The sequence below is a fragment of the Cephus cinctus genome, unplaced genomic scaffold (genome assembly GCF_000341935.2).
Source record: "Cephus cinctus unplaced genomic scaffold, Ccin1 Ccin1_scaffold0617, whole genome shotgun sequence".
Lineage (NCBI taxonomy): Eukaryota > Metazoa > Arthropoda > Insecta > Hymenoptera > Cephidae > Cephus > Cephus cinctus.
Window position 1 is genome coordinate 740,305 of NW_014333261.1, and position 15,241 is coordinate 755,545.

Genomic DNA, 15,241 nt, shown 5'->3' on the forward strand with positions numbered 1-15,241 from the left:
TTTTTTTTTTTTTTTTTTTTTTTTTTTTTAATCAGTTCCTCAATTTAGTCATACAGTGTCGTATCGGGTGTATATGCAATTTTAGAATACTGCCCTCCCGTCTTACCGATATAGATAAGCACTGTCGTTGACGTCCGGTGACCTTGAGCTATTCTCTTCAGCCGCTTCAATCGACGCTCTTCCTCGTTCGGTATAAGACTCGCGTGCTGGGCAGGCAGATAAGCACCGAAGAAGAAGAAGACGGTAGATGCCAGGAATCGTCTCTCTTGCCAACTTGGAAACTTGTCCACCACGTAATGACTTTATCCGATCGCAGTTGGCTCCCCCGTAGCAATTGGAAGCCTGTTTCGCTCGGTCGATCTGTCTTTATAAGACTAGGCCCCCGAGTGTCGGGGGCCGATTTCGCGAGACCGCAGACTATACCTGCTCACCTAGAGTGTTCGCGGCTGGTAATTAGCCGGTGACGGGTTAATTAGTCTCAGTTATCCTTTCGTCGCGTGACGACCGTCCGGAGAGATGGTAGATTCCTTCCTCTCATTCTTCTTTGAGATTCTACTAGCCGCGGAGCCAAGGAAAAAGTATACTCACGCACGCCTACCATCCATTTCAACTGCACTTTCGTTTATGTTTACTTCGGGCACAATTACGTTAAATTATTTCATTATGCGATTATTATTATTATTCAAGGTATACACATCTGCGATCTCTTTTCGGGTTGATCAATTTTAGAATTTTGACTGGTCATGATTTTTATTTTATGTTTCACCAAGAATTTCAATATGTATATATATATATAAAATGCTACTGCAATTACCATAGGTAATCCGTGAATTAGCGATCCGTGACTTTACACGCGTGAGCTTTGATCTCTTCACCGACGACGAGCTGAACGCGAAGTCGGAGATGTTGAATGACGGTCTTTTTAAAGTCAAGAAATCTCACCATCCGTTTCAGTCTCTGACAGTGAAAGAGTCGTTTCCAAGATAAGACCTGAAAGAACTAAATCGTCCTGTAAGCCCAGTGCGAGCGACATGCCCGTATAAGAGAAGTAAGAGAAATAAAAAAGAATAGTGAATCTTTGAAAAAAAAAAAAAAAAAAAAGATATATCCACATAATAAGTGGCAGATGTTCTCGAAGTGACTATCGTTCTAAAACGAAGTCGAATAATGTCTCTATTCTCGTGTTGAATAAGCCGCCACATTCTGAAGCCCCGTGCGTACCGATAATTATACCTTGCCATACCTTGGCACCCTTCAATTACCAGGAATCACCTGTCGGTGCTAAGAAAAAAAGCCCGGCCATGACGTCCAATCTTGGTAGTGGGTAGTTTAATCCATTCTTGATTCACCGTCGGGGATACTGAATTTTCGCACAAGGACCCAAAGAAACCGAAACCTGGCTCACGAAAGAGGCATCCTTCAGACTGGCTAATAGACAAGTACGACGAGTCTGTTACCAATCTGTGTATAATAATTTACACAGCGTTAATTATCCACCTTCGATTATAACTTTGTCCAATTGTAAGTTTCGCGAAGGAAAGAAATAACGAAAGGACAGTCTGTTAGCGTTCCTGGTACACTTCATCTTAGATAATGGCCGTTTCTTGCCTGTCTTGCGGTGCGTTGCGTGAGTCTCGGCAGCCTGCGAACGGCCATCTCTCAATTATGGGATTAATATACGAGCCATAAAGCGATACGATGTTATTCTTGTCGCACGCATACCGATGCACGTCCAGGTTAATCCAATTAGTCCTCGTGCCAATGTAAATGAGGTTGCTTATTGGTTTATAAATTTAAAGAGAAAAAAAGAAAATTTTTTGTCCAAAAAATTTTTACCATCATCAATGTAATTTGGTTTTGATAAGTGATAACGGTTTTAGGTCACCCGATAACGATGGAGGTCAACGGTGCTACTTTGGATGAAATCGTGACGTATGTCATGCAAGAATCGAAAATAACGTATAACGAGGCCAGGTATGCTGTACTGAAAGTGTTGGATCTTGGGATAGCCATGAAGAGGATAAAGAGAAATCCGATAGGGTTGTATTATTTGATACTGGCGAAGCCAGCGACGTTAACGATGAAAATTCGTGAACCACGCTTCAGTGACGACAGCAGTAGCGAATCACGTTCCGATACGAGCTTCGACTAATGCGAAGCTGTTAGGGCCATTGGTATAACCCTTGTAGGTGTACTTAATGGGGAGAGCCGTTGGCAGTCGGATAATTGGCTGGGTTTTAATTGCGTTCGAAAATTATAAATTCATGATATAGCTACTAAACTATAATTGGCTGTCTAATTAATATTTAGATAGGGAATTGTCGTTGGGGATGACGGTGGGTCTGGGGATTTCGTTCGGTGTGGTTTGGTATACCTTTCGTCAGCAGGGGGTTTAGCAGGGCTACGAAGAGCTGAATAAAAAAGAGCCTATGGAATAATTCATTAGCCAAGCTTAATAACGCCTTGCGGATTCAGGCTGCAAGAGCCAACCCTGTTAAGAGTTATGTATTAACATATATTAATGAACCTCGTGTCACCTCGTTATCCATCTACTGTCTACAATAAAACTTTTTCATACTCTGCCCATTCTAGCCTATTTCACTGTATAGTTAATCGATCCGATCGACCAAGACGCCTTCCGTTCTTATGCCCTAGTGGGATTCATCGACCTGGTTCAAGGACGGGTCCTACCGTTGCTCACCGGCCCTGACCACCTGCGCGGAACTTCTCCGGATACGATGTACTACCTAGAACTCTTGCTATTGCTTTAGCGTTCTACACGCCGGGATGGACCTCGCGAGCGAGGTGCTGCAGGTGTCGTGCATTGTCCGCCGTCGCGGCCTCTAAATCTCCTCCCTGACGTTCGCCGGCGAGTTTGCCAGTTCGCGTATTTCCAAGACCTGTAGAGCGATCGACTTTATCGAGTGAATAATTAATCGAAGTTTTTTTTTATTCGTACAATTATGTCTCGATATTTGAATTTTGGAAAAGATGGGTTATTGGGATTGATTTTTTTTTACTGCGATTTTTAATCCCCCGAAATTTCTTTAAGGTCAGGTTTACTGCTTTTGGAAATACTCCTACGTCTGGTATTAACTGTATGTACATGAGGCATAGGTATAGCCAAGTACTCGCGTACGTAGGGTAGCGCTGTGCAATAGATGGCGCGTATACACTTTGCCTTCTCGAAAGGCGTAGCTACGAGGCCTCGGGATTCCCTTCGGTATCTCTTCTTATTTTTATTCTTTCTTTCGCGCTGTATCTACTGCCCGAGTCGAGATAGGACTTCAAGGCGAGGTATTTATATGTTTCTTAAAGGTGAGGGAAGACTGGGAATATCGGCGTTCTACAAATTTATGCCCGCGGCTTTGCTAAATGTCTGCCCGTCCCGCATACATTTACTCCCTTTAGTTCGTTCTGCGCCGATCGTCCGCTACCGGAGACGGTTTCGCAGCTGCGCCCTCTTGGGTATCGGCATTCGGAGCGATAAACGCCTAAGTGGAGCAGGATAGGGGTGCGCGTGATCAGCCAGCAGATGGTGAATTCTAGGTTACGTTACTAGAATCCGAAGGAAAGGAAAATTATGGAATTTTTGTGGATCTACAAAATGATATTGACGATTCGAAAATTGGGGTTGGATCGTTATTATTTTGGAGGTTCAATTATATTATATCTTTTTATAGTCACGGACTGTTAATTCTTGACTGTAGGTATTTACTTTGTACACGTATATGGCTTATCTTATCTCTATTGAGGTTAAGAGCTATTCATTGTACATAAATAAATATATGGCCCGACGGCCACTTCCAAGCGTAAACGAAATAGAGTTCGTAGCTGGTTCTTCGCCCGGCTTTAGGTCAGGCGACTGACTTACAACTCCTTTTCATCTATAAAGCTTAATTGGGGCTCCTGTAGAAGCACCTGCTTATGGGGAGGTCAAACGGGGTCCCTGCAATCCGGATCGATCGGGGCCTGAGAGTTCCCATAAAAGAGGGGTCCCTCGCGACGGCAACGTTACTGGAAGCTTCGCCGTGCCGTGGACCTGCGGGATCTTGGTGAGCAAATCAATTAGGATTGGCGGCGCCTTTCTCCGGGTACCCTGCCTTAATGTTCCGTGACGAAATTTTTAATATCTTTTCCTCTCGCAGACTCATCGCCGCTTGACAATCTTAAGCCGGCGAACAGTCGGGTCCTATCGGCATTGAGGTTTCAACGGGAGTGTCTCTCGACTGGTTTTGCACGCTGTGAAGATTAACGAAGGTAAGGCTGAAAAAATGTTCGCCATGCTGACCGGTCCTGTTTTCCTTACACTTGGAGGCACGCGGACCCGAGAGACCAGATAAGAGACACGAGTCTGCGCTCACGTTTTTCAATTCTTGTCTACAAGCTAATTCCCAAGATAAGGCACCCCCCCCCCCTCTATTAATCGGCTCGATAAGGCCCTCCGTGTCGGAGGGTGGCGGTAGAGTTAATTAGGCTGTGCGGTCCGGATTGGACAGGCGAGGTTAACGCGGGGTCGGCGAGAGGTATGGGCCCCTGGACGAAGAAGCCTTTACGTACCTTCTTACCTACGTGTTACGTGCACACTGGGCCCCCTTACACGTGGGTCGATTTATCTACGGGGACCAGATAGGATCTGCGTCCGCGCGAGGTCCTGCCAGTATTTGTCATGGAGATGCGACCCTACGATATCGCATCACTGCAGGAATTACCTTCGCGCTCGGATTCTTAACGTCCCGGTAATTTAGTGAGTGCCGACTGATGGCGACACCCGCGTCAGGAAAGAGTCCGAGTAAGTCCCACTTCGCGGGGTCCTATTAAAATAAATAGACACTCTGTGAAGAAAAAAAAAAAAGAAATTTCTCATAATTCGACACGAGTCCCATAGACAGTGTAAAGGAATTTAAAGCGTCTATTTAAATAGGGAAAGTAGGAATTCTAGACTTGTGGACGCACCTGCACGTCTATGGTTTATCTCACTTGACGCGAGAGTCCATCGTATTAAAACCTTCAGGATTTACCTACCGGAGGGGAGACCCAAGCAGTCGTGGAGATACCCAGGAATCTTAATCGGGTCCGGTGCTTAGGGTCTTTTGCATAGAAATGTATCACTTGGGGGCATTAGCGGCCCGAGAGTGGCGCAAAACTCGGGCCACTTTTCTTTCGGTGAATAAAGAAGAAGCTGCTAGGTGGTTCTTAAGGCGGTACCGCAAAACGGCGACGATGGCCGCCGAAGTCGCGGCGGGAACTCGTGCGTGTTGTCCAAAAAAAGTAGCCTCAAGATGGAAGACAAAAAGACGAAGAGGATCAAAAGATAAAAGAAGAAACTCGTATCGGTACAGGTTCTAGGACCGTTCGAGTCTTCGGTAAGCGGAGGTGTCAACCTGCCAGAATTTTCAGGCCCTAGACGCTGTTCCCGGAGTTCGGAGAGCGGCAGCGGGGGCCTATCCAGTGCAAACAGAACTCTCAGCTAAAACTAAGCTTTTAATTACTCGAACAAACCTCTCCCGAGCCTCCGTGCCAACAAGGCCCCACCGTTCCACAGGTCCCACCTAGGCCCCAGCATATATACCTATATAGATACCTAAAGGAACTACACCCCAGGATGCTGCTCCCAACCGCTCTGGCATAACAGGGCCGTCACAGTAGTGATTTCGTTGGGCCTTGCGCACCGGGTCGAGCAAGAACAAGAAGCATAGCTAATGTCTCTATCGAGTCGGTGCGTGCTCCAGAATCAAAGGGTTACAGGGTCCTACTCTCCTCCGTCTCTTCCATCTCGAAGATCATCCTTTTTTTCCTCAAAGTTATTCACGGTAGACCAGAGAGCTTGCATGCTTCCACGCGATGCGGATCAACAGGAATTTCGTTGACGATTGTACCGGCGTATCGGATGGCGTGAAAAAAAAAAAATTTGCGAAAGGTGCGAAGAAACGAAAATAAAAAAGAAAAGTATACCTGTCATAAAATTGTAAACCCCATGCATTACTCGCTCCACACGACGGCCCTGACTATATGTCTCATGGCTCTCGTTTCATCTCGGCGTGAGAGCCCTCTCTCTCTCTCTCTCTCTCTTTTCCCTCTGGAAAACGGCGGCGTCCCTTGAGACAAAGGGCGAACCTGCACTCAAAACAAACATCACTCGCCCATTCATTCCGGGAGCCAACACCATGCGCTCTCTTTACTCGAATATTCATCCAGGTCGTACGTATCAGGATACAATGGAGATGGAGCCGGCTTCCTCTTTCTTGGGGCGCATTCACACGCGCGATCAAAAGGAAGTCCTGCTTGAATGAGAATGACGCGACGACGGCAACACCTTCGCGTATACGAGCAGAGGACGAAATCGCGTTCGGGCACTTTTATTTTATTACGCCTCTATATCTATCCGCCACAGCTACCCGCGTGTACCACAGTACCCAGCTAGAGCCGGCAATGCTACGTGCCACGGCCTTCTATTAATCTAAGGTCGATCCTGACCATTAGCAAGGAACAAGTCACCAATTCCTCGTGGAAGATTTCCCGATCGGTTGTCGACAGGTTACCCCGTAGCAGTAGCCCACTGAAAAACTTTGAGCCTTACGCGATATCATCTCGGACCCGGGTGGCTCTTGGGAGCCGAGGAATCATTAGAGCCACGAAGACGCATTCCTTCGGGGCCCTTATTTGAATTATCGAAGACTTCCACGGGGGCTACCGATCCTCTTCTATACCTCATAGCTATACGCACGTCGCTCAAAGAACTACCGAACTCCACGGCATTTATTATACTTTATCGGATGATCACCGGGACCGGATGGATACCGTAATTAGTTTTATTAGCGAGGGGCGTGGATTATTTGGAGGATTGCACAAAAGGCGTCGGTCATAGTTTCGATTTTGATCGTTACCGTCTGTACGAGTACCTGTACACCGGTCGGATATTAAGAACTCTCGTAGTTCATCGTGATGACTTCATTCCGATGACTAAGATATTCCTTTCTTTTCTCCACCTTCAGGATATCTCGTACGGTTTATCATTTTTAACCACGTGGCCTCAAACTGTTTTATCATCTTATTCCCAGCGACTTATTCCTATCCTACGTGCACACGTGTCTCCTACCAACCCGTGGAGTGTGTCTAGTTCGAAAGACCTCACCGAGGCGGTCATGTTCGAGCAAATTGTACAAGACGTCCTGCATGCCCAGGCGATGAGACTCTTCTTCGACGTGCTGGCACACTGGTCTAGGCAGGACTGGTTACACCAAGGTGCGCCGTCGCCATGATGACGCGAGCCAACCAGAACATTGACACATGCTCCAAGTCGCTTTATATCGAGCTTCTCTTACCTCCTACTCCCTAGTAGCCTTTTTCGCCTCTCCTTGACAGTTCGGATTCCGGTTTCTCCTGAACTGGCCCGGATAAATTTGCCTCCTTTCAGCCTCCCGAAGCCATTCGGTAGTCTATACGAGTAGTCAGCGTCTCCCTGGATTTAAACGAACGACCATACGTATACGTGCATAATATACCTATATGCCATTTTTATTGAGGGAAACAGTAAAAATTCTTAGCAGTGGGCGTGAAGTATTCAACGAATAGTAGAATTTCATGAATATTTACTCGATTACGTGTATAAAGTCCTATTCGAGAGCTGACGAGTGTCAATATCTGGCTCAATCGTTAAGACCGTGCAGTATATATGTATCTGTATTAATTTCCCGTAAAACGATTGCTTGCGTATAAATTCAGTAAGGATTTATTTTAGCCTCGTGTTACGTGGAAAGTTGTTAATCTGGTTTCACAGGCTGAAAGAAAAAGATACCCGGAAAAAGTTCATCCATGCAGCTCGTGTTGCTCGGTTGTTGCTTCCTATGAATGGAAGATACATGAGGAGGACCCTGCGTCTTGGAACGCGGCACGGACGCGGCCCTTACGGCTGGTAAGCACTTGTTGCACAAATATAATTGCCTATATCGCCTGTAAGTACACCGAATACATAACCGCGAACGAAGCCGATGCGCGAGTTCCGATGTTACGGGCAGATTACGTTATACGCCGGGGGTAAGCCAAGGCCCGTGATACTGGTAAGGCCCCGTCAGCGAGTATTCGCTATTAACGACTCGTCGCCCGTAATTTATGGGCCATTAATTAGGGGCCAGATAAAAGTGAGCGCTATAAAGTTATAGAATAGACAGGGAGCATCTGCAGTATAGTTGCCCAGAACGCGGAGAGTCGCTAAGAAAGTGACGTGGTCCAGGAGAGGTAATCCCGTTTTCTTTTTTTCTTTTTTTTAACGCATCAACCAAGAGAACCCTGGCACGCGTGTTCGGGACTGTGACGGCGCTACGGGCATTCCGTCCTGGACAATCAAAATTTTCGGGCCTTACCTCCACCTCGTTCTTCGTAAAAAGATCGTAAACCATCCGGCACTCTCGGAACCTTTGATTTAGTCGGATAGATGTCAGATAACCGATTCACGTTCCCACCAAAGAGACACACGAACCACTGTTTCCATTTATCTTTATTATTTTTTTTATTTCTCTCTTTTTTTTAATACCGAAAAAGGACCAGAGACGATCAGCGGGGTTTGCACGAATTTCTTTCGCACGCATCCATGGATCTGCCTATAGACAGCCAAGAAGTCTCTAGGGATGGGCCTGTGATTTATAAGCGGATCGAGGGAGGGACGGATGCAAATTTAAACCACGTGAACTCGGTGTTCCGACCCACCCTCGACGATCCATTGTCTTATAGATATTTATCTTGTGTCCATGTTACACGGGACGTCCAATTCACGCCATAGGTTTTAGCGTGCGATAGTCATTTTTTGATTTTGAGTATTAACATTAAGTATTAATATAAAATTAATATAAATAATACCAAAAACCGGTTAGTCTCCTGGTCATACCTGATAAGTATCAGTTATAGGAAGCCCTTGGGATCTACAAGAAATAGCATCTGTACGTCTTCCTTGAATAGGGTAGAATCGAACATGACTAACGATAAGCCAAGGACTACGGACTTTGAAAGTAAGATGGACTCGCCTTTTATTCTCGAGATGTCCGAAGACGAAGCGTTCGTTCCGCGAAAGAAAAGAGGAGCAGAAGGAGCGATTTCGATGTCGGGACTGGAGGACACAGAGATCGACGATCACGTAGATGTTATATAGCGTCGCGGGTGTCGCGCACGAAGGAAGAAGAAGAAGAAGAAGAAGACGACAAGGACTAAGAAGAAGAAGAAGAAGAAGAAGAAGAAGAGGATTGTTTCCTGGTGGCTCGAAGATCCATTATTTCTTCGTTTTGTTTTCACGAAGGCGAAGCCGGTTTGCATAAGAAGCGCAAGAGGATTGTTTCCTGGTGGCTCGATAGCGTCGCGGGTGTCGCGCACGAAGGAAGAAGAAGAAGAAGAAGAAGACGACAAGGACTAAGAAGAAGAAGAAGAAGAAGAAGAAGAGGATTGTTTCCTGGTGGCTCGAAGATCCATTATTTCTTCGTTTTGTTTTCACGAAGGCGAAGCCGGTTTGCATAAGAAGCGCATAGTAGAAGAGAGAGGGGCTCTGGCTCGAAGGGCCCAGAACCTTGGAGGAAGTCCCTCTGGGCCTTAAGAGACTCCACCGATCCGGGCCCGTTCCGTTTCATTTCACTGTATAGAAACAAGGCGCACACCTTATCGCGTACCAACACACGGAATCTCATCGCCACGGGAAGAACGAGCTACACTCTTTTTCTTGTCATCCAACCTATTCACTTCTTGCTACGCCGTCTGTAAGCACTTCCAGCACCGTCAGGGGCGGAGTGCCGTTTTCCCGAGATAGGGATCCTACGGGACAAGCCGCGAGTTCTGGTATTCCTCTGGTAACGAGACTCTGTCACGCCCCTCGTAAAGACTCGCGGTAGATGAAGTTCCGACAAGCGCGATGGTCACCGCAACAAGACTAAGTAAAAATTTTATCAAAGTATCAGCACCCCCTGTAATTTTGAAAAAAAAAAATTTTTGAAAATTTTTAAAAAATTTCAAAATTCAGCAAACCAATAGAAAAGTCATTCGGCAACACTAGGAAGATCTAAGGCAGGAAGGGTTGGCTCGGTGTGGGCCACGTTACCGAGTAAAGAAGAAAATAAAAGAGGAATGGTAGAAATAAAGAATGCTGCTGGTTCACGATAATAAAACACGCACGCACACGGTCGGCCGTCCCGTCCTAAATGTACGAACGGGTAGGAAAGAAGGTCTACAAGGATGGAGGTGTGTCGTGCCAGTGCGCGTGCGAGAGAGAGAGTCCGCGTCATGGGTAGTACAGAGGGAGCTGAAGTTTCTGGTGGATTTTATAGGGTTAGGTAGGTTGGTAGGTTGAGAAGAAGGACGAGCCGCTAAGGAAGAGGGAATAACAACGTGCGCGAGCAGAGGAGAGAGTTATCTGCATCAAGATAGCGCAGCTTCTCGAGCTACCATGCGCGGGACAAGCCGGAGTGTGTGCTGGAGGCTGTGGCGGTCTGCGAGGGACTTAAGATAGTTTTAAAACCTAACCTTCATCTTCGTTCACCTTGATATCTAACCTTCCTTACCGCGTCCGCCTTCTCAACCCTTAGCTTGTAGATACATGCTTGAGTTCTCTGTCTCTTACCGTGAGAGAGTCTCTTTGTCTGGCTCTTCTTTATTATCACTTGGCGACATTTATCGGGTACGATGAAATAAGAGCCTGCTGTCCTTCCATTCCTGGTCCGTTGCTTTTACGGGCACGCTGATGAGAATGGACGGGGCTACTTGCTTACTCCGTGAGCCAGTCGACGGTTCTGCGAGTTGGAAAAAAAAATTTTTCTTCTGTTTTCCTTCTGCTCTTTTTAATTTCTTACCTCGGCAGTCTTGGCTAAGGGATGACGATACGCCAAGGTTCCTCCGGATGACCCTGGACACGGAGGACGTGACAGATTCGTCTATACCTTCGAGCACCGTACCGAAATGCCTCGTCACGAGGATACGCTTTCTTTCATCCTGACGACGTGGAATTAACACGACGATAAATGGCGGGACGAATGTCATTTTTGCGATACTATAATGAAATTCCAAGCGGGGTGCACGTGGATCCGAGTTAAGATTAAAGTATTCGTCACGCGACGCGGTCAAGAAGACTTCCCTTTGGTCGGCGTTCCCGATGCTCGTTTTAGCATTGTTAACGTCGGCAGGGTTCACGTGGACTTGCCGGGTACTGAATTTTACATAAAAATCGCACAAAGCCTCGTTTATAATGGAGCAACGATTTCGATTATCGGGGCTTCAATTACACTTTAGTAGTAAAACGAAAATTGGGGTTACAGTTCCTTTCCCCCTTTAGTCTCGTACTTGGAGTAAAAGTTCTCGAGCTGCTCGTCTAGCGAATGCGTATAACTCAGAGCGTCCGGAAACCGCGGCGAGTCCTCAGAAAAGCGACGTGTCGTCCCCCAGCTACGTGGTGGCTGTGCGTGCGATCCTCCCGCTCGACTGCAAGAAATCCCTGGGTGACCAGAAGAGGAGAAGAGAAGTCACGATGGCCGGATTCCACGCAATCAACATTACTGCGCGCCGGGGACTCTGCCTCGTCGGAATCTTCGTCTACGCATGCGCACAACGCTCAACGATTAATCAGCCCCTTTTTATTATCATTTCGTACCCATAACCCTCCTGAGATCCGATATTATTACCGCCACTTTAATTCGGACCACTTTACCTAAGCATATGTCTAATTGAGACGAACGTTAGAGGAAGTCCCATTTATTCCGTCTGATTCCGAAGCGATGAAAAAAGGAAGCGGCAAGCGAACGTAGCAGGCAGGCAAGAGGTCTAAGAATAATGGGTGCCCTAATGGAGAACATACGAGACACAGTTATTGCCGAGGTGTCTTCGCACTCGGAACGAGCAACCTGGTAGACACGAAAGGCCCAACATTATTAGTCCCTTTGTTTCAGGGACGTGGAAGGACAGAGGCGCCTCGAACGGAGAATCGGGTGACTAAGGCACCGGTACACTGGGATAGGACTATAAAGAGACGCGGTAGTTCGTGCGGGTTTAATTCTGGCAATGACAACCTCAAGGAGGCGAGGGAGCTGATCAACTTGTCGCTGCTCCAATTATCCACGACCTCCTCCGTGGAAACGGTCATGGCCGATTGATTTACGTACCTGTGTCAGCAACTACTGCCGAATTCATTAGGAGCCCAGTCTCACGGTCCGACTAATTACAGACGGAGCTACCTCTTGGTGTGGCGTGAAGTGGACCTTCTGTAAAAGGTGTTTCCGTGGGCAGGTCAACACGTGCTGTCAGTGCAGCACACAGTGCGCAATCCACGTTATCCTTTTTCTCTGTGACTGTTGGTAGTCGCGACCCTGCGAAGTAGCGTTAATACAGGTAAAAAGTAGTCAGGGCAAAAACAACGTGCTATCTGTCGCATGACAATCCATTGTCCTCGTGTTTGGTGGACATATTACAAAGTAGAAATAGTCATGCGCGACAAGACTGCTGTATGCCAATATACAACCGGGTAATCAGTATTTTCCGGATACTTCGCACAGGGAAAGAAACGAGCCTCGTTCTTTGATGTGGGCAGTGTCTGGTTATCCTGTCAAGACTCAATCCGGTATACGGGTTATGGGAGTGATCTGAAAATTTTTAATAGTTAGGTTATCGGGTGATACTCATGGTTACCCTGAATATTATCATCTGATTCAGCCGGTACCCAAAGTTGATCTTGAAGATCATCAGGTCCTTTCAAGAATCTTGAATATCGGGATGTTTTGTATGCAGGCGAGAGGGGGTGGAATTTCGGGTTAGCCTTATTATACGAGGGTCTACCTACATGTGTACCAACTGAACGAAGCCGAGGATCGGCAAGGCGGACGGAGCCTGGAGGGCAGCCTGTAATCAGTAGCCCTCCGCCGACACCGAGCACAACCTGGCCAACACCATGGCGCATGCTGTAACGAGAGGCTCGAGTTCGTGCCAGAGTCGGAATCGAAGGAGAGGGCCAATTACTCGAACGTCTTCACTCCCAGGGCGCCGGGCGTCCCGTAGCGTCTTCACCGGCAGCATCTGGTCCTGATTCTCGTTCGTTGCTTTGGGCTATGTCTGTATCAAGGTTTTCTAAGATTTTATTATATTTCGCAATGTTTCCCCGGATCCGTGATCTTGCTTCGGTAGTGCACCTGGACCTGGTCAGGTAGATCATCCATTTATGAGCCCTCCCACGTATTCATTTTCGTCGAAGGACCCTGTTTTCCCTGGTACTAATCAAGCTATTACTTGCACCATATAAGTAGCGAAGAGCGGGGTAGGTGAGTGTAAAGAAAAAGTCCCTAGAATTCACCGCGAAACTCGAGCGAACAACTGTTGTCGTCCGATCGGATCGACAAGAAAGGAAAGGACTTTAATAAAATCAATATTAATTGCCGCCGCTAGTCCGCGGCACTTGTTGAATATTCAACTGGTTTAGGCTAAAAAGCCGTTTATCGCTGCGAGGCACAATGGACCGTCGGCTTTTTATCGCGATGAGGAGGGACCGATGATTGGTGGAGCATTCGGTTTAATCGAGGAGATATTACCTACGGGGAGAGTTCGTCTGTCGAGAGTCCCGCGGATAGTGGTCTCCCTCTGCAGGGACCTTTGATTAATTAATGCCGGTGCCATTTTAATTTGGCAAAAAAATTCGCCGACCGATCCTACACGTTGGGACTCATTGGCAGGACTCCTCTCAAGGAATTCCAATCCGTTCGATTGGATCTCTGAGTTACCTTAGTTAGGATCCTGTCTCTTCGTAATCTTCATCACGTATTCAAAACTTGTCGAATTTTCGACCACCGTAAAATTCCAACTCGAATTTCTACTTTTTAATGAGTTTTTTCAACTCCTTCGTTAACACGTTTTTCTCTGTCACATTTTAGCGCACTTAGTAAATAATCATCTTTTCAATTCCTCTCGTCATTCCTGTAACTCGGTATCCTCTACAAGTTACGGAACTTGAGTTCACTTTGACAGTCTCATTTCTGGCTAGGATCGTAATAGATCAAAAAAAATAACTTTTCGAAATCACTTTGCCGAGTATTATTGTCTCGTTATTATGATTATTATCGATGAAAAAACTGAGTGCAACGGTAGTACCATAAGATGCCTGCATAAATCGTAGCTTACAAGCCGCGACGAGAGATCTTAACTTCTTGCGAAAGTTCTTCGCGAACTTATCCTACTGTAACGAGTCGAGTAAAAGAGATCATCCTGTCCAGTCGAGTATTTCTGCACGTCAATACTTTATGAAACGAATGATAACTCGATTGGTATGACGTCACGTATACCTAGTGCCTTAACGCTATCAAGCATATACGTCACGAGATTTGGTATCGGGTCCACGTGGAAATGTCCACCGGTTGACGTAGTAGGTACCTACTGAAAAATAGAGGAGGGTAATCGTGTGAAAAAGCGAAGAGGATGCCGAAGTGGAGTTGATGAAGGAGAAGCAGAAGCAGTGTGGTATAGGTAGGCGTATAGAAGGTAGTAAGGTATAGGGTATAAGGTAGAAATGATGAGGGACTAAAGGACGGAGGTAGAAGGTCTACTTGACTCCTGTACCGTCACGATGATCGGGGCCCATTCACGGTATTATCTCGTGATTCAGCAGCGGGTCCATGCCCGGAGGTTTTTGTCGTGAGCATCTCTCCGGGGCCCTCTCCTTTTTATGAAAGAACCGCGTTACACAGATTGAGTCGCCGGCCGTTGTTCTGCGTTCGCTGCGCTCCGTTCCGTGCGGTTGCGTTTACATAGAGAAGCCCAATCCGAGCAAATACGATCCTAAATACGGCGCGGCTGAGCGGTCGGTCGGGCCCTTGCTCTGTCTTGCTCCATAGGTTACTAGGGAAAATAAAGGTCTCGGTTCGATTTTCGTATTGATAGCTTAGGGGTACTTGGCTTCGTGGCGATTACCAGCTGCGGTCTAAGACGTTTGTCACGGGTGCTCGTCTCCCCCATAGGGACTCAGGGTAGGAACGAGAGAGTACGAGAGAAGGTAAGGAAAAAAAAAAAAAAGAACCCGACGGAAGAAAAAAGTATCAAGAGAGAGAGAGATAGATGGACCCATGGTTCTGCGTAACTTACAATTATCATCCCCCGTGACTTCTCGGGCGGCTTCTCACCCGTTATTTATGACAGGGTGTTCCGCGTGGTCCAGGGGTGTGACAAGGGCCGGCCCTGGCGGACGCCCCGCAGCGTTTTCTCCGCGCGCTGATTAAACACGCTCTTCCACGGTGAC

General features: G+C 46.9%; 2 protein-coding genes across 3 annotated transcripts in view; both read left to right on the plus strand.

The window, feature by feature from the left end:
* Positions 1-2,552, plus strand: part of LOC107269167 — a 16,255-nt gene extending 13,703 nt beyond the window's left edge. For both annotated transcript variants that reach the window (XM_025086452.1, XM_025086451.1), the window contains one exon: positions 1,881-2,552. In XM_025086452.1, the coding sequence (XP_024942220.1) occupies positions 1,881-2,152 (272 nt within the window). In that variant the 3' untranslated portion in view covers positions 2,153-2,552. The remainder of the gene's footprint in view (positions 1-1,880) is intronic.
* The window catches only part of LOC107269215 (L-lactate dehydrogenase), a 62,851-nt gene that overhangs the window by 31,111 nt on the left and 16,499 nt on the right, over positions 1-15,241 (plus strand). The gene's annotated exons all lie outside the window — the stretch shown is intronic.